General features: G+C 41.5%; 1 protein-coding gene across 9 annotated transcripts in view; it reads right to left on the reverse strand.

Moving 5' to 3' along the window:
- Positions 1 to 7,013: 7,013 nt before the first annotated feature.
- The window catches only part of DLG5 (discs large MAGUK scaffold protein 5), a 1,559,980-nt gene continuing 1,547,696 nt past the window's right edge, over positions 7,014 to 19,297 (reverse strand). For all 9 annotated transcript variants that reach the window (XM_069610999.1, XM_069611004.1, XM_069611003.1 and 6 more), the window contains one exon: positions 7,014 to 17,886. In XM_069610999.1, the coding sequence (XP_069467100.1) occupies positions 17,783 to 17,886 (104 nt within the window). In that variant the 3' untranslated portion in view covers positions 7,014 to 17,782. The remainder of the gene's footprint in view (positions 17,887 to 19,297) is intronic.

Below are 19,297 nucleotides of genomic sequence, written 5' to 3' on the forward strand. Positions count from 1 at the left end.
GCACATTTTTCTGTTTTTAGGGATTAAAAATGGATGGTGTATATGTCTCTAAGCTGTAAGGATGGTTTTGAGTAACTCACAGGACAATATAATGTGTATAGTAAGTAGAAGCTAGGGAATTCTGATCATCATATTCTGTGGTGCAGTTATTCTGATGCAATTATCACCCTTATACAAATTATGAGAGGCAAGTTCTCATATGGCCCTTGAATTACTACATTAAAGTGGCACATGAACTCCCATTGGCATGTTTTCGGACACTCCTTTTAGTTGCCTTTATTCCATCTGCAAATATTGCGTCTGGTCTGATTTTCGATAGCCACATCAGTTATGAAAAGCAATATTTGTTTTTTTGTAATGCCGTGGTGAACTATGGAACTATGGAACACCCTCCCCACTACTATCAGAGCTGAAGATTCCTTCAACACCTTCAAGACCAAAACCAAATCTTGGCTCTTTGACCAGCAATAAGTTATGCTCTGCATCTCTGTCTTATATACTCTGGCCCGCTTCCTCTGATACTATTTCTGGCCAGCTACCTCTGTTACTATTTCTGTACACCCTAGGGTATATCCTCTGTTAATCCTAGTGGCACTGTAATTTATGTAATATATGTAATTAGAAAGACGGTTAATATGCTGTTACTTTAAATTCTGTATGTAATTTCTGTCTGTATCTTACTGCAACTCTGTACAATTTGCGCCCTGATGCCTCCAGGCCTGATGGTTTGCGCGTTATAAATAAACAAATACAAATATATGAGTAATTTTCCAGTGACATAAGGCACACATTTCTCAGCGCACAGGAGTACTTTTGCTAGCTACTGTGGCACATCTTGAGGTCTTAAACTGGTTGATGAGTTCTCTTTATAAATCACATCTAAAATACATTTTCCTACCCTTCGTGTTTGGGAAAAGTGTTATAAAATGCACCTTTTATGCAGATTAGTAACAAATTGCAGTGGTTTGGAAGGGGCAATTCCTTTCCAAACTCTCATCGGAGATGGTAGCTCACTAGCTACGCATGCTCACAAAGTGGCTTACCTCATGAGTCAATTACGCACATGGAAAATAAGTGCGCACGAAAGGCAACCAGTTCTGCACTTAGAGAAAAATAATTAGAGGGAACATTGGTCACAAGTGTGGGAAATCCAGAAGCTCTGGCAGAAGAGTATACCAGGCAACTGCAAGTGTGTGAATCAGAAGTACTGGCACGAGAGTATACCAGGCAAATGAAGAGGAATGTGTTAAACAAGAAAGAAGCAACCACACCACCCGAGAGAGAGAAATATCAGGTGTCCTGAGAGAACCCAAAATTGTAAAGCCAGACCGTTTTTGTGTGCAAACCTCAAGGAGTAAAGAAGAATCCAGTGGAAGGGAACTACCTTCTGGAGTCAATACTTACTTTCTTGAGGAACTTTTGTTTGAACCATTTATTCTTCCTCTATGAACACTTTCCGGAACCTTGCAAGGATAAAGACAATTCCCCTTTTCACCTTTCAGTGTAGAGGTCAGAACAGAAGTTTGGATACAGAAACGTTTTGTTATTGACATCCTGACACGTCCTTAGTTTTGGTTTAGGTACGGAAATTCCTCTTTGAGCAGGGTCAGAGAGGCCTTTTCCCAACCTCTTATTTTCAATAAGAGGTAACCAGAAACATGGCAAACTTGTGTCAGAGTTTCATTTCTGACTCCTCACATCACCCTGACCTCATAGGCTGTTTACACAGCCCTTAGGATCTCCGGAACAAATTTCGACATCCCTGGACCAAAGATCTCTGAAATCTAATTCCTGAATTAAGAACACCACATGTTTCAGCCATCCCCATTCAGTGGCATCCTGGTCTGCATACATATACCAGGTAATTCTCCTAAATAAGGACTCCTCTGAACTATGAATGCACAAACAAAATAACAGCTCTGACTCTAGACACTATTCCGTTCAGAGGCATTTTTCAGCAAGAGAAGAATTTTCTTTAAAAATGACCCCTTTCCAATACTGGAAAATCTAAGTGACCCCACAATTCTGCTCCATATAAGACTATTGCCATAGCCTGAGCCTGGAAAACATTTAGTACAGGGGCAACAACTTCTGCTTGAAATATATTGGAAAAAGAACACATTATTCCCAGTCTTTGCATAAACAATGATTTAAGGGCTTCAATGTGTGAAGATCAGTTACAGGTTGTCTTTATTTTGATTCCCAAATAATTGAAAAAGGTAACTTGGCGGATCAGCTCACCGCTAAAGTTAAAAATACATTTTAAAGACCTTGTCTTATCTTTTTAAGGTTGGCCACCAAGGAACAATCTAAACAAAATGTATTCAAAATGTACAATTGCTTCTGAATTCCGATAGGAGCTTTTGATATAAAAAAAAGTCTGCCTATAGTAAAATTACTAATGTCCTATTCCCAACAGAATATCTATTCTTACAGCCAATTCACTTACATAGAGCAAAAACAGAAATAGGGCAGGAACACAGCTGTGTCTCTCACCCATTTCTACATAAAAAAGTCAGTACATTATCCTTCTCTGAGGTATTTTACCCCAGCTAAATTACAGCTGTATAATCAGACTGTGGCCATGACCAGTTCTTCAGGGGCGCACGCAAGGCCTGTAAGACTGCTCAGAATTTCCTCCTTTTAAAACCTTTGAGTTCAGTTTTAAAACCTATAAATAAAAAATAAAGGCGATTCCCTCTTTGCAGTCAGAAACCTTTGTAAAACAGCTGAAATTATAAATACTTGTTCAATGATATCTCATCAACTACAAAAAAAATACATTGTAGGTTAGATTAAATATTGTTTTCATTTGCCCACTCCTCAAACATGGAAAGGATAACTTTCCCATACATTTTAGCTGTACTGTCCAGGAGGGATATTGAGCGAGAACTTTCAGGAGTTTCATCACCCGTTTAATAAATATAGAAGTGGAAAAGTATGATTTGCAAATAAACGTTTTGATTAAATCAGTGCTGTCCTTTTATTCGTCTTAATTGTGATCTGAGGATTAGCTGATACCCAGGAACAGGAAGAGTTATTACAATTGCATGCAAGTCTTGCAATTTGTATCTTTTGCACAATAGAGGATACACTTCTAAAAAGATTGTTGGGGTTTGTGCATTGTATTAAACTCAAGAATTCTAGATGGCACACTGGAAATGTGCCTCCGAATACAACTGTTCGCTCACCTTATGCTGAAGGGATGCCCTGCGAAGGAACTAATAAGAAAATGTCCTCCCACCACTTCAACTGACACCGAAGTGCTCGCACCCAGAGTGTGTCATAGGAAAAGCATATGCCTCAATTAGACACTATACATAGAAAGCACAGAAAGATGGTCCACCACAGAAAAAGATCTGCCACAGTACCTGCTCTCCTTGAAAGCCTTAACACTGGGCATAGAGCAGGAGGTCCCCAAAGAATTGTGAATTTAGGTGCGTCACAGAAAATATGCACACACTCATCCACAACAGGCTCCTAATCCCTCAGACCAAACTGGAGGAAAAGACCTGCAGTCAAGGCAGGTGCATACGCATGAAGCCGAAGCTGGACATTCCGGTACTGCAGTTTAAGCAGTTGCCCATTTCAGTGCGGAACATTCAGCACAGGTCCAATTTAAGTACGCCCTGTTGGCCAGGGCTAACAGGGCCCAGGGACCTATGCAGGGTGCAGGGACCCATCTGCGCCGGGACGTTACAATTTTCTTAAATGTATTGTCAGTCCAAGCAGTAATAAATGCAGTGCTTTAGTTGATAGTATATTGAAGTCAAACACTATGCACTCAGTACAGGGAGCTGTAACGGTTCAGTGTCCTGTGCGTGTATAGTTTGGCTTAAAAATACTGTCAACCAAAGCACTGCACTTATTAGTGCTTAGACTGACAATACATTTAAGCAAACAGTAACATTCCAGCGCAGATAGGTCCCTGGGATGGGATAGTACTTTTTCAGTAATATACCCGCGTGGATAGGTCCTTGTGCCCAGTTGGCACTCCAAAATGGGACCTGCACTGAAGGTGAAGCGCCGAAACAGCTGCGCCCAAAGACGGCGTACCGCAAGGGAGATCCCATGTGTGCCTACCTGCATGTGGCCCGCATTCTGTTGTGCAATTGTTGCCGCTTCTCATAAGGCTCAGGGGCCCTGTAGTCCTCCAGTCCCCACATTTACCTCTTCACCAGCCACCCACTCCCCCTCTGTGCCTTATTTGATCCCTGGCCGCTGTGGAAAAAGAAATGGGCAATGTCCCTTTCTTATTTCCACAGTGGCCATGTTTCAGTGGGCTATTCTTCCCTTTGCATGCACCTTTATCAAAGAGACCATTTTGTTGTCAAAAATGCCTTTAGCACCTGGCGCAAAGGTCTGGGTGCTAATAGTCTTAACCTACGATTTGGGGATGCGGGATTGGCTGGAAAAGGCTCCAAGCCCTCGCTTCGCTCTGGCCTATCTAGTTTTCGGGTAGCGGGCAGTTACCAGTGAAGTCCACCTCCCAAAGTGTGGGTAAAGCTATATTAGCACCCGGAGCGGGGGAGCCAACAATCAGGTTGCTGGGATCATGGGCTGAATCCCACAAACTCAGCTGGTGTTCTAAGCAACCTGATGGCCGTTTCCCCACCCGCCATCCCTCCTCCACACCCTTCCCTCCCTCCCTCCCCCTCAGGTCTATGATCCCTTCCCACCATCCTATCCCACTTAACTGATTCCTTTGGCGGCGCAGACGCTGCCACTTTTGTCGCTCTCGATCCTCACAGGCCACCAAGAAAATTGAAGAGGGGCTCCGTATGGAGCCATATTTTCAAGCTCCCCCGTGCCCATCGTAGATAAGTATTTTGTTTGAATGAGCGGGACGCCACAAGGTGTTTCTTTCATTCAAACCAAATACATTGCTGTTAGCAACCGGGGTTTCCGAATTGAAAACCTGGGGTGCTACCGGATCGGGTGGCAACGGGGCCAGGACCCATCGTTAAAACCCTTGCTGCGCTCACCCCTATAATTTGGGCCCTGGCCCGTTACCACCTCATCGGGTGTTATTGCTATATTAGAACACTTGTAAGCAAGGATGCTTATAAGTAGAAGTATGCCAGGTTAGGCATCTATGAACAATAAACAGTGATCAGGAAACTATGCTCATTTAGAGCTGAGAGCGATGCCAGCCATGTAACTAATGTTGAGAAATGACCCATTATGAAGACAACATTAAGGGCTGACCCATTTTCAAAGACTTCCATACAAGGACACTCATGAGTCATGAAGTCGTGAGAACCATTTATGACAAGGAATTCACTTATGTCTCGGACATTAAACGGTCATTTGGCGTAATGACAGGAATCTCAATTTGGAGGGACTTCTTCCTTGACAACTGTTAAATACAGAGAGAGGACACATCCTCACAACCCCTGTTAATTAAATATACTTGGCACATATTTATAGTAGACTTATTTCCTGTGAAGCATTCTCACATTTGATACCGTCTTGAAAACGAGCCTACATCTTTCTTAAAACAGCAACCAAAATAATGTATTCGCATAAAGATTGCTTCATGTATGTTCCTATAAGAAAGATGTGTGCATGCACTTACTTTTTTCTCTAGGTCACTGGGTCTCTATGTGCCTTCTTTTCATGCCAGGCAGTGGCTGGTGTATGATGTCCATTCAAATTTAGTTTCTGGTACTCCATGTCACTCACCTGCCCCCAATTAATCTCAAAGGCCATTTATTTTTCTCAATTGACAATGATCATAACTGCCTGAACAACCGATAGCTCAGTTTCAGAAATGTACCATTATTTACAGTATTTAGTTGTTTCCCAAGTGTTTTTTACTTTTTTTTTTTATTGACATTAGTTTTGTAAAAAAAAAAAACTTTTTTGTCATACTTTCCAATGTTTACATAATGTAATCCTTATAAATGAAGTGACAGATTCAAAGTAAGATGAAGGTTCAAAGTAAGATGACAGGAACGAGCGGAGGGGTGTAAGCAGACAGACACACGAGAAAATACTGATTTTAGCTCTTAATGGCTTATAACACGTCAAGGTTAGGAATAATTGAATCCATAAAGTTGATGGTGGCACAGGTTAGTTGGGTGTTTGTCCCTGAAATTAAATAACTCCACCAATCCTGCATATTTCCGTTTTTTGGTGCAAAACGTTCCAAATGCAAGGAGCGTTGAACAGCGATTGCTGGGCACCCCGTTATCAAATGTATGCTCATTTCCACATCTTTCATACAAAACCGGCAGATATTACTCGGTGTAGACGGATCTTTCCTTTGCATCAGCACCTCACGAGTTTTATAGAGATTTAAACGTAATCTTAGAAATTGATTTCTATGGTATCTGGAGGGGAATTTCTCAAGATATCTTGGCAGATCTCTTTGATGAGACTCCCAGATCTAGTGATGAAGTAAGAGCATTTCGTTTATTCATGTTTGTTATCCAATTCCATTGATGACATTTTTTTTTCGCTATCTGCGGAGTCGACAACAACAATTCTATGTTGATGTTAGCGTCGAGTAGGATTGACTTCAGTTTTGCTTCCCATTTGTTAACTAGGGCTGCTGATGGATCGTTTGACTGTTCAGATAGGATCTCATATGCTTTTTCTGGTGCTGATAGACGCATTTTCCGCAGTGCTTAGAGCGACTTCCAGACCACTGAATTATATAGCGAATCGAGGCCCAATTCATATCTGATTGCAACCATTGAGAGACATCGGGGTAATTTCAACACTTTTCGCCAAAAGAACCCCTCGATTTGAGTCCAAAATTCCGCTTTTATGTTCCATCCTGCCTCGCTTCCAAATGTTACTGCCGGAGATACCTTTTGCATGTAGAAGATTAATGGATGCAGAGTAAATTTTCCATACTTAGCATGCAGTTTTGATCCTTGTTGAGCGAGAATCTTAATTCGGGTTTTTTACTTTTTTTTTTAAAATAAGGGTAGAACTATCCAGTAGAAAACAGAACAGACAGCACAAGAATAAGACTCACTTCGTACAGAAAACAAAAACAATGGTTTTACTGACAAAGTATTTAGATTTAATATTCCATCAATACATATTCTACAAAAAGTAGGTTTACATTTATTTTTGCATTTCTAGTACTTTGAACTATATAAAAAGTATCTCAAACAAACGTTAACATTTAGGACCAGAGTACTTTTGAAATAAATGTGCAAAAAGAATCCCTTTTCAATAGGAAATAAAAGTAAGAACAATTGCATTGAACAGGAAAAATTACAAAAGTGTCAGGTAATATTGAAAACGATAATATTGGACTCCTTGCTTTAAAATGAAATGTTAGGAACAACCATTGCAATATACGCAGCATCCAAGGAGGGAGGGGGTAACGTAGGCAGCTTGGGCACCCTACAAGAAGAGGTTTAAAATCGAGGCAACAGTATTGAGAAACAGGACATACAATTCCAGAAAAGACTTGCGCACAAACGTAGTGTTGCATCTCAAAAGCAAAAAGGATATTTTTTGATGGTAAAAACACAAGTTGTGAAATCTCAGACAAGCGTCTCTGTGACATTTCTCGTTATGAACATTAACAAAGGACATAAGATAGTTAAAAGAGAGCAAACTCTGAACAGAATACATAGAAAACTAACAAACTACTCTGCAACAGTGCACCAACAAAAGCTTGCGCTGTTTTCTATTATTTATAGAACAAACAGTAAATATGTTATGGTCGACTAATACGAGCCACACACAGCGTGCCCATTTTGTGAGCTCTTCTGTACCTCTGTGCACAAATGCTAGTGCCAATCTTAGCACACAGCAGACCACATCTGGACTTCTAGGACTGTGGGCAATGCGAGCTGGTGTGCACCCATGCAAAGAGAAGATGTCAAGGCCACGCATGCTCTTTTGTGCAGAGGAGTCACTGCTTAGCTTGCATGCACAACTGTTCAAAGTGCACACTAAGAACCTTTGTGGGATGCAAACTTACCACTTGGGCACCATGCATAGAATAGTCTCTGGCGCATGTAGGAAGATATTGGAAGAATGCGCTTGTTGGGTGCTAGGCGCATTAAGTGAGCAAAACCCCTGTGCAGAAAGGATAATATATATGTGTCTTAGAGTTTATGGTCAAACCTGACATCCTTAATTGCAACTTCTGTTTTATTGTTTTTTACACATTAAATCCATGCAGAATAGTAATTAAGTGTTCTTGTTGGGCAGCCAAAGTCTATATGATAGCAGTGGTTTCATTGTACCAGAGTGTAAGGATAAGAACCTTCATCTTAAAAGTGTACCGTTCACAAACCCCAATGGAAGTTAAGCTAGAGCTAGCAGTGAGCAAACCGTAAACAGCTGATTTTTGCCTCAAGCTGTGGGTTTATATGCTTTAATGTACAGCAGCAGATACATGCGAGTCAGAGGCAGGCATTACAACTACGGAAAGGGAATCAAGAAGTGCATTAGGCCTAGTAAATAACTGTATGTTATCACATTTTATCATAAATCAGGGTGCTTGTAGTCTGGGACGTGAATCAACAGGTAGCCATAAAGAGCTTTCAGAAGATATGATATATTAACTAAAACTTAGGCCAATAAGCACGCTTCTGTAAGAAGAAAATGGCTGTTGCAGTTCTAGGCTGCCATAGGTTAAGCTCAAAAGTGCCTGGCTGCAGTTTCACAGTCAATTCGTGTAATATGTTGATTCACTTTTCAGTGCTACATAATGATTGGTTTGGTGCATTGGAACAGCATTGGAAAGGAAATGACTGCTTACATGTAGGCAATGACCAAAGGCAAACAAAGCAAAGAGCACTACAGTATATCGTTTATTAATATTTACAGAAAATGTGCAATCTTGGCTTAGTCTTACCCGTGTCACCAGACCTACAGATCAGATGCATCGCTACTGGTGTTCCTTCAGTTGATGGAAGGTGCAGTGTGAGGGCCATGGTCAGTATCTAACCTAGTACGAATAGCATGTTTGGAAGCTGCCAAACCTTTATTGACCAATTGACGGGCCCCAGCTTGCTTGTCCTTAGGAAGTTAAGTCTCTGGGTTAAACCAAAGGATATGCTACAAAGTGTAAGAGTACAAACTGCATTAGAAGAACGAAGCCCTAGGTCACCAGAGGTCGGGCTGCTACCACAGCAAAGCAAAACTAAGGAGTTATCTACAGCAGCACCGGTGGTAAGCGAGGGAGGTCTTTCCGGGAAGGTCTATATATAATCTACAAGCAGCAAGTATTGCTCAAGTGCTGGGAAAAATGTGACTTTCACAAAGTCCTTGCACATGTCAAAACCCCAGAGTGAAGATTTGCTTAGCAATCATATCCAATTCTTTGTGCTTTACGTTCCAGTAAAGAACGTAGCGCCATAGGATTGAGTTGGGCACTAGAAGCATGTCATACAACTCTAGAGAAGGGTTGGGGAGTCTGGAGCATTTGGTTGAACCCAAGGTTTCTCGTGTGTCTGCCTTCTTGTGGCAGCTATAGAAGTTGTCTTTTTCCTTAGATGTTGCTTAAGCATGATAAAGTTCTTACAGATGTTATGTGGTCTATAGTTCTGGAAGATGCAGTACTTCTGCATTGAGGTCAGGTCTCATTCTAGAGTATGATGGGGTAATATGTTCTTGTTAGTTGCAGATGAATCTAGCTCTCGATAGACCCACAGATTAATAAGTGAACCAGATATATTGTCCAGGGCTGTTAGCCTGACTATTCTGACTCTTCACCTTGGGAGACCTAAGAACACGACACTGAAGAAAAAATCTGTCTAAGGTATGTTTAAATGGCACCCCGTCTGGACACATGCCGCAGGCACAGCTACCCATTCAAGCACTTGTGCAGCTACGGCTAGGACAAATCCGGTCTAGCTGCTTGCATAGCCATCCGCACTGAAAACTCCTGACGTACCTTAACACCTCTGCCATTAGTATACAGCGACAACCTTCAACAGATTCGGTCTAGCTGGGCACACATCGAGCCTCCTGCACTAGCACTCTACCTAAACCACCGACAGCACCAGCCCAAGTGACTGACCTCTGGGTTGCTTACTGGAGACTAGCCAGCCCTTCTAAATCCTAATCCCAGCAGAATGCACATATGCATTTTAAGTGAACTCATATAATCTCCCATACCTGGACTTCAGCCCTAGAGGGCATCCCAACCACAAAGCACATTGAGGCCATACTGATGGGGAAATGGCCTTATGACAGCTACAATAAAATACATTTAGTCATATGCCAATTCGAGTCTGAAATAGACGCATCACTATCCATGTTTGACATTTCACGACCCAAGTTCCCAATACTATGAAATGACCAAAGCGGCTTGTTCCTTTCAGTCATTCCTGCGGACCTCCCTAAGCATGTATCCAAAACCCCTTCTGTGCTTTCTCCCATAAACACGGTTAACCTGTCAGATGACTTTCCTGCATGAGCCTGCCTACAACACCCCATGAGTTACAAGCCCAAAATCTTTCCTACACACCTTCCCCAAAACAAATCATATCACCTTCCATTCTGTCCCCACTACTATGCGTTTCCAATACTATTCCTTCTCCTGACATCCTAATTCACAAGTCCCTTCGTCGTCCATTGCACCTCTACAACTCTCCACCTACATCCCTCTGTTGTATCCATTACTCTACCATGTTGTTCCTCTTCCTTCAGTAGGCTGTGTCCAATATCCTCCTTTTTGTGCATCAGTAACCCTAGTCCTCTGACCACAATACAAGTCTGATACTCTTCTATTCCTATCCTACTTCTCCAAGTTATCTCTCTCATCCCCTTCCTCCCAGGTTCCATGGCTGATAACTTCTGTATGACCCTGGATGCAAACCACAGAGGTCAGTGTGTACTCCCCTTCCTGTTTTCCCATGCCCAATGTTCTGTGTCTGAAGTATCCCCCTATACGTAGGAAGAGTGGTAGGACAGTAAACAACTCAAGCACTCCTCCATCAAGATACCTTTTCCACTCTACCCTTCACAGCTTGCTTCAGCTCCTTATTTCCTCTTCACACACTGTTTCTCTCACACAGAGCAATGTCTTTTCGTAGCAATAAAAGCATAGGTGGTAAGTGGCTTGCATCAAAAGGTGAGCATCTATTTTAGGCCACTGTTGTGAATGAACCACACAAGTAGCATGCTAATGAGGAGCCCAGGCCATATTTAGTTCAGATCTTTTTTGTCTTTAAGAAAAAAGACTTCATCATTTTTGGGCTTTTTGCTGAAGAGCTTGACCATCGTTCATAGGGGTGTTTATCTTTCAGCTGCAGTTCAAATGGAATGTTCAGAATTCCACATTGGTAGGAAAATTAACAGCCAACTGGCAATTAATAAAAGGTAGCAACCTCCCTCTTTAAACGCTGATCTGAGGGAGAGTCCTCCCCAAACATTCATATCTTTAAAGTCGCTTAGCAGTCTCTTATCTCAGTCCTAACACGTATCTCAACCTACACCTTAAATTATCTACTTCCATTTTCATGCCAGAAAAAAATAAATAAAAGTAATTAAGAACAGAACTGAAAAAATGACAGCATATTAAATTGCTATCAAGCTAAAGGAAAATGTTGACACTGAAAAAACGTGAATTTGATCACACAAAACTGCACAAAAACAAAAGCCATCAACATTGAAAAACTAAAATATAGTACAAACTATCCCTCAAAATCTGCAAGCTCCCAGAGATCACTATAAGATGATAAAAAAAAATCAAAGCCAATTAGCATCACGTGGTTCTGTTTGGTCTTGCAATGGCATCTGGAACCAAAAACATTGCTGATGGAACCTTAACTACAGTGAAGTGAAAATATTGTGCAATTCTACAGAAGCTGAGAGAACACTGTACTTTCTGCCTCCATCCCTGAAACGGGAGAGGGTGGACTCTGCAGAGGACATGATGCCAGGATTTAGTAGAATTATGCACCTCCCATTTCATTCTTGTCCAAGACTGCAGAAGAGGTCACAAATTGCAGTTTTAGACAGAACTGTTAAAATTCCCTTCCTCGAACTGTCAGTAAATGTCGATCTCCTTAATCATATTCCACAATTGCAAGAAATTCAGTGTTTATAACTGCCTTCATTTGGTGATGGTAGGTTTGGGCAACTCATTCCGCGAGGCCTCAGTCAGCTGCCTTTTTCCTTCTATTGGAGTCCTCTCCCATGATTTCCCCTCCCTGCAACATCCCCCATCTCCTTACACCTTAAACGTACACAAATACAATTAAGTGAATTTTGATTTCCTCGCTCAAAATGAGCCAACCAAACGTATGAAGATCAACTGAAGGTCATTTTAACCAATATATACCCACTGCCTTTCATGGGCTTACCTTACAATTGTGAAACATGATAAAGCAGACTATGATTTACTATCTACTCAGTGTAGGCACTGCCCATTATACTATCTAGAACCATCAGCAAGGTTGTCCCAGCAATTGCTAAGCTTTTATATTTACATGGCTCACTAGTTTCCCATGATTCAGAGTATTTTAGTGAGAAATGTGGAGTTCTTTATATTTTAGTTTGATGTAGGTTAATACCTTTTCAAAAGGGGTACTACGTTTGCATAATACATTTGCTTCTGCAACCAGAGGTGCTTTCTTTAAACATTCACCACCTACAAATGCTGACTTCCATATACTGCTTCACATTGTTGTTTGTATAATGCTAAGCGCAACATCTCAAGATGTCTGCATAATTTCTCTCAAATTTATGTGTTTGAGAATTGGTAACAGAACCAAAAGTCTTGTTTTAATGGATCACCTTAGACCATGGTTTAGGTGCCCTTCAACCAAAGAGGGCCCACTTCTCTTTTTAAGAGGGGAACCAAAAGTCACAATATCTGAATGGGATGGCAATAATCTTCCTTTTCGATTTTCCATTACAAGCATTTTCTTTCGGCAAGAAAGAATGTGTTCAGAATGAAACTGTTGCACACGTATTTTAAAAAAGCCACTTAGAAAGAAGTGTAATGCCTTCTCTCTACTTTTAAAACAACTCGCTGGAGTAATGTGCTGTGGGACTTCGTAGGAGCACAATAGTTTGTCCCTAAATATCTCTGGAAGAGAAAGCAGACTTACCAGTTATGTCAAAGTCTGGTTTGATGTTGCTGCAGCAGAGGGCTTAGTTTGAGCTGCAACACAGATTTCACAATCACTGGCCTTTTCCCAAACAGTAAAAGACGGTTTTAGCATTGCTAATGTCCCAAGAGGAATGTTACCATTAACCAGAACAGCGTTGCGAATCTTGTTACACACTGGCTCGTTCTAAGCCACCAAGCCATGGAAAGGTCTAGGCAACATTAGTGAATATAATATCGATAAAGTTTTCTGTGGCAGAATAAATAAGATAAGCAAAGAAGAGATTTACTCAAGATTGCACCTTGACGTCTGGACATTTGGCAACTACTGAGAGCAACAGTTTGCAAACAAGTTATATGTCCGCTTTGCATCACAACTGAAAAAGCCAAGCGTTGAACACCTTGCCAGGGAGTTTTAAAAAAAAGAGCTTACCAGTAATTTATAGGAGTGTCAGTAGAGACTAAAGAATCTCCTTTTTTGGGACAATGCAGACCTTCAATCGCTTAGAAAATCATGAACCTACAGCCTCAGGGTTTTGAATGTTAAAAACACAATTTCTCTCTGCAATGTAAAATGTAAAGTACACAATTATGACAAACTGTGTGTGTTGCATAAACTAAAAATTGGTACACTATCACCAACATAATTCCAAAACTAGAAGTACTGTAGTGAAGAAAGAAGACAAGGCACATCTGTTCCTTCGGGCACTTGGCTAAATCTCGGTTGAAGGCAGCTGTCCTTCAGATCCACAGAGGCAAATAAGGCTGTTGCTGAACTCAATGTTGCCTTATGACCAAAAGGAGTTTTCATCTAGGCTAAAACCTCTTTCACCTAAACATCCCCACCATTTTAGGAAGTCTATCTCTGTCAGTCAACAACACAGCTCAATCTTTGTAGTGTATGAGGATTAAACACATTAATGAAATAATTTAACGAACTACATTACAGCAACATGTATTGTCCTCTTTTGGAGTCTTTATTAGGGAGCTGCACAAGACTTGTAAGGGTATATTGGCACCTTTCTCTAGGGGTCGGGCAGATGGATGGAGCTACATTTCTGCAAAAAGGTCCAGTTCAGGAGATACATAGAGCTGCTACTTGGTAGTCTCTCATTCATTTGCTAAGCATCGATGTCGGGATTCTTATGCTACAGAAGAGACATAGAACTTGTGGTTTACCAAATTGTTGCTCAACCGATCTTTACTGGTATGTATATTAAGGCCTTATCATCAAAATTAGATAGGATATCGCTGGAGGCATCTTTCAAAGGTTCTAAATCTGCAGGATAAAAAGTATCTACTACAAGAATATGTTGTGTTCGTTGGCCCAATATTGATGTTGATTGAAACTCCATCTCTCCTCAGTATGTTCCTACACCAGCTTGGCAAAAAGTATCTAAGAAATTATTGGTCAGGGGCTGGACAGTCATTTGTACCCTGGGGACCCATTACTTCTGCCCAGTGATGTGCCGCACCAGTGCTGCATCTTGGAATGTAGGTGGCAAAATGATTAGAGATGTCAGCCCTTAAATTGTATAATAATTAAAAAAAAAAGAGAATCTGCTGAGAAAACCATATCAAATAAAACAATACACTTTTGAAACATGGTCTAAATTCATCAACCTTAATAGTGAAAACAATATATATTACATAAGGCTCTTGTTTTTATGGTATTTATTTTTTTATATTTTTTCCTAGAAAAATGTCACAAATAGAACTTCTCTGTATTTATTCTGTATTTGTTGAGCAACGATTCAATGTTTAGACAACTGCTTTAAGGCCAGTAACACCACTGCGATTAAGTGTCAGCAGGGAAGTATGCCCACCAAAGGGAGTGCTTTCCTTATTGTCCATCTGCTGTGTGGGTCATGCTGCAGCCTTAACAGGCTTTCATCTACACCACCTGATCAGGCCTAAAAGTGACACTTTCATCGCTGTCATGATCACTGTGCCTACCATGTCATTTTTCAATTTTTGTCTGTATTTTACAAATACAACTTGATAAGTAAGAAATGTGTTTGCATCTGTATTTAAGAGCAAACACATAAAGGTATCCTGATTCTAAACTAATACTATGAATCTAGAAGGGCTAATAACAGTTGCAAAATGCAAAAGGCAACAGAAAAACACACTCAAATTCTTCATTAAAGAGATTTAGAAGGTCAGTCTATTGATAAAGAAATGTAGGTAAGGCAATGTTGAGGCAGCCACGCCGGTGCGGTTAGCCATTTTGTAAAATGACCATATTGGTGAAGCTGTATGAAGTGTCACGTAAGGCAAGGTTACTGCACAAGGATAAAAAGCAAGCAGACAATGTATGAGCTTAGAACAACACTTACAATGGGCACATTGTAAATGTCCCTGTAGTTCAAAGCTCAGTAGGATCATTGAATTGGATTGTTAACATGTGCCCATCGTGAACAGTGCCACACATCTCCATGCAGTAGGTGACTTGATTTTTAGGATGCATAGATGAAGAAAAAAACGAAGCTGACAAAAACAAAAAGACTGCATATATTGTAAAAGGCAGCAATTGGACCTGGCAAGGCACACACGTGACCTCAAGCAATAGCAAATAAAATACAGGCTAATGCCGTCGGCCATTGAATGAGAGTGGAAATTAAACATTTAAAATTACAAATCAGAGATCCTCTGGAGAGTGACTAGAATTATAGAGATGCATTCCTTTGGCGGGCCAGTAATATACAAAGCGAGAATGGTAGCCTTTGCAGTCATTTAACCGCCTGACCCAATTCTATATTATCATGGGCAGCAAGTATGACTGTCAGTAACATAACGGGGGAGTGGGGGAAGACAAGCATATTTTTTCTGGAAATAAATTGGCCGATGCCCAGCACCTCTACGCAACATTAGCCTCCCCATAGTGAGCTCCTTCATCCTTGGCTCTGTCTTGTAGAAGTCTCACAAGACAGAACTTGCTTAGTGTTTTCACTTTTGTACTGCTTGCAGAAAAACCTTCTCTAGACAATGGGCCTCATCATGATTTTGTCCGCAACCCGCCGGGTTGCTACTGAACCCCTAACACCGCCTGATATCCCTGTATTACCGTAACATTACAAGGCCTGGCGGCCCGGGAAGTCAGGAAGCAGAAAGTGTACGTCCCCATTCCCAAATGGGGACACGGAAGCCCAGGCACCATTGCCAATGGTGCCTCTGTGAAAACCATGCCTGCAGGGGGCAGTGCCCTCAGCAGGTCAGACCTGCCAGGAGCAACGGCCCCTGCAGGTATACTTGTAGTCTGGCAGTCTGGAAAGGGCACCCTTATTTCTGGACCGCCAGACTTAGAATGAGGCCCAATGTCCATTTCCTGTTTCGGTAACTTGCTGCCGCTCCTCCAATGTAAAGAAAACATTAGAAAATGAGACATCTACAAGGTAACAAGCTCTAGTGAGTAGATGGACTGCTTAATTTAAATCGTTTGACATTCACTACAATCTCCTAGTTCTCAAAGGGGAAGGATCGCTCAGAAGCAACAAATCAAACACTTTGAAGAACATACAAACGAAAGAAAAGGGTAGGAAAATACATATGCTTCAAGTAAACAAATAAAGATTCTGAAAATGTTTTGTAAACTTGTGGTGATAACTGTGCGACTGCCATATGGCATCCTCCATTCATACGAGAATCAATTTTGGTATCCGAGACCCATGGCCATGCAGGTCACTAGAAAATTGCTTCATTTAATTGAGCATGAGCAGCCGTGCAAGGAATTCGTTGCAGGCGGAGGACCTGTCCAAGTCTGCCATACTAATCCATCTTTCAAAAATGCATTTTTGAGAGTCTTTATAGAGGTGGGACCCTTCTCACTCACATATGAGGCCCAGAGGAGAAGGACACTTTCGCTTCACATGATTTTTAGAGTACTATACATTTCAATACCATTAAGCCTTTCAAGTGTTTCATGTTCGCTTTAGATATCTTCGGTTCCTTTTCGGCTGTCTGAGTAGATTACCAAAAATCAACTCGTACCATTCTATGTACAAAACTGCCTGGCCCAGCCACGGGGTGTGAGCCGAGGCAGCGGAAGAGATTAAAGGATTCAGTACCATGTGGATTCAGGTGAGACTGTCAGTGAAAGAAATATTTTCTCAAATCCATCCACATTTAAAAAACTTTCCCATTAATTTTACTGATCTGAAATTGCACTGCAACTAGACTCAGGTTTCAGCAAACGACGACAAAGATTGGGAAATCTGACCAATAAAACAAAAGATTTTAGTTCATGTAAGGAATGAAAACTTGAGAAACACTGAAGACAGTGTTTGCTGAAAGAAATTAATTTCAAACAGAAAAGTGACCGTGCATAACAAGAACAGATGGCAACAAACAAGTCTGAGGATTTTGGAATGTACATTTTTTCCACCACTTACTGCCAGTCACACCCAAAGAGAAGAGGAAGGGCTCACACTGTATTCTGGGCTGTACAGTGAAATTCACATATCCTGGTCGGTACCTTAAGAGCTTACGGTATATTATTGTTGCGCCATTTAAGGTGGGACGACTGAGGCACAAAAGCAGCTTGCCTATGGTCCCACACAGCATGGCAGAGCTAGGACTGGAACAGAGTGACCATAGCCAACGCAATGTCCATAGCCACATAACCAGGCACTTTTCAAATAACCTTCACATCAATACGACATGTCTGGTGCCATAACTGCATCTGAACGCCAATGTCAAATAGGACTGCCGGAATAGTTCTGGAAAATTCCTCGGAGTGAAGGATTATGAAGGGGCAGCTGGGATCCATAGGACCTTGCTCTGCTCTTGGTCAACCGTCGTTATTATCTGAGTGCAAATGCTTTGAAGGGCTCCTCCTTGGACAATACCTACACAAAGAACAGGAGACAATTTCATGAATGTGCTACTGTATGAAATGTACACAACTAAATCACACTGCTTACATATCAAGTAACTTCGAAAACTGACAATTATGTACATGTATTGCTTCATTGACTTTTTGTTTCCCTCCCATATGAAAGATCTTTGCTTCCATCAGCCAGCAATTCAGAAATACAAAATGACTGGTTAAGAAAGGTTCCTCAGTTGGAGTATCTCCACAAGATCCATATGAGTCTGCTTTATTACCTACCCAAGTCTTAAACTTTAGGGGAAATGGGCCTTTTTGGAGGAAACAAAAGGTTCCAGTCCTGCCCCTTGGGATGGATGCCCATACAGCATGGAGGAAAGGGGCTGAAATGGCCTGAAACCCCAGCCTCTAGCGAAAGAAGTTGCAGATGAGAAAAAGCCTGGTCTCAGTCAGGTCCAGTGACTTGACAGTGGCCTTCAAAGATTTCAACTTTTCCAGCGATTGATCATCTTTGGGGCCAAACAGTTCTACCCCATCAAAGGGCATAACTAGTAACTTGTTATGCACGTTTGCTGCAAAGCCTGATGTCCTTAAACTGGAGCCTCTACTCATTATGGTTGCCGTGTCCATGGCTGATACCCTCACAGTGTTCTGTCTCCAAATCAGTATGTAGTCCCTGGCATGCTGCCTCTTTGCCATCCTCCACTAATTAAATCGGTCTCTAATTTAACCTTCAAGGAGGTGGTTCAGCTGCCTCCGAGATCACTTTCCACAGTCAGTCAAGGTGAAATTTGGCCAAGGTACAAGATGCATTTTTATTTCCTTCAGTTAATTTCCTTACATTCCCTATACGGGGCCAAGGGTAGGAGTTTGTAGCTCTTAGAACATACAGTAGTTGCTTGTATTACCAGGCTCTGCATGGTGGCATGCCTCAACAAATCGATCCGAGCCATTGAAGCTGGCTGGTACTTTCTTGCTAGCTCCCAGTATAGTGCTGGTCCCAAGCAAGGCATCTGCCGTAGCGTTATTGGGTCAGATACCGCTGGGATCCATGGCAAGATGGTCACCCTTTGCGTTGCCTTGACAAAAATATCAGAGTTCATAGTGCTGTATAGATCTAGAAGGTACTTTGATCCTCAAGGCGTCAACGATCTTTTGAATGGTCTGTCGAGAGGCAGTGTTTGGATGATCGTATGGGCAAGGACTCGCCAATATTAAAACTAGGGGAAGTATTGAGGCCAATGGTGTTTCAGAGATACAGGAGGTCTGGCTCCCTTAAGAATGGATCGACTCCAGTTAGGTCTTGCGGGAACAACACAGAGTCAGCGTCCCATTGGTCATGGTTTTGTCCCAAAGGCTCCAGGCCAAAAAGTATCAGGTCTTCATCAAAAATCTATTGCAATTTCCGAAAATATCGACTTCTAGAAGAT

The sequence above is a fragment of the Ambystoma mexicanum genome, chromosome 8 (genome assembly GCF_040938575.1).
Source record: "Ambystoma mexicanum isolate Mex_15411 chromosome 8, UKY_AmexF1_1, whole genome shotgun sequence".
NCBI lineage: Eukaryota > Metazoa > Chordata > Amphibia > Caudata > Ambystomatidae > Ambystoma > Ambystoma mexicanum.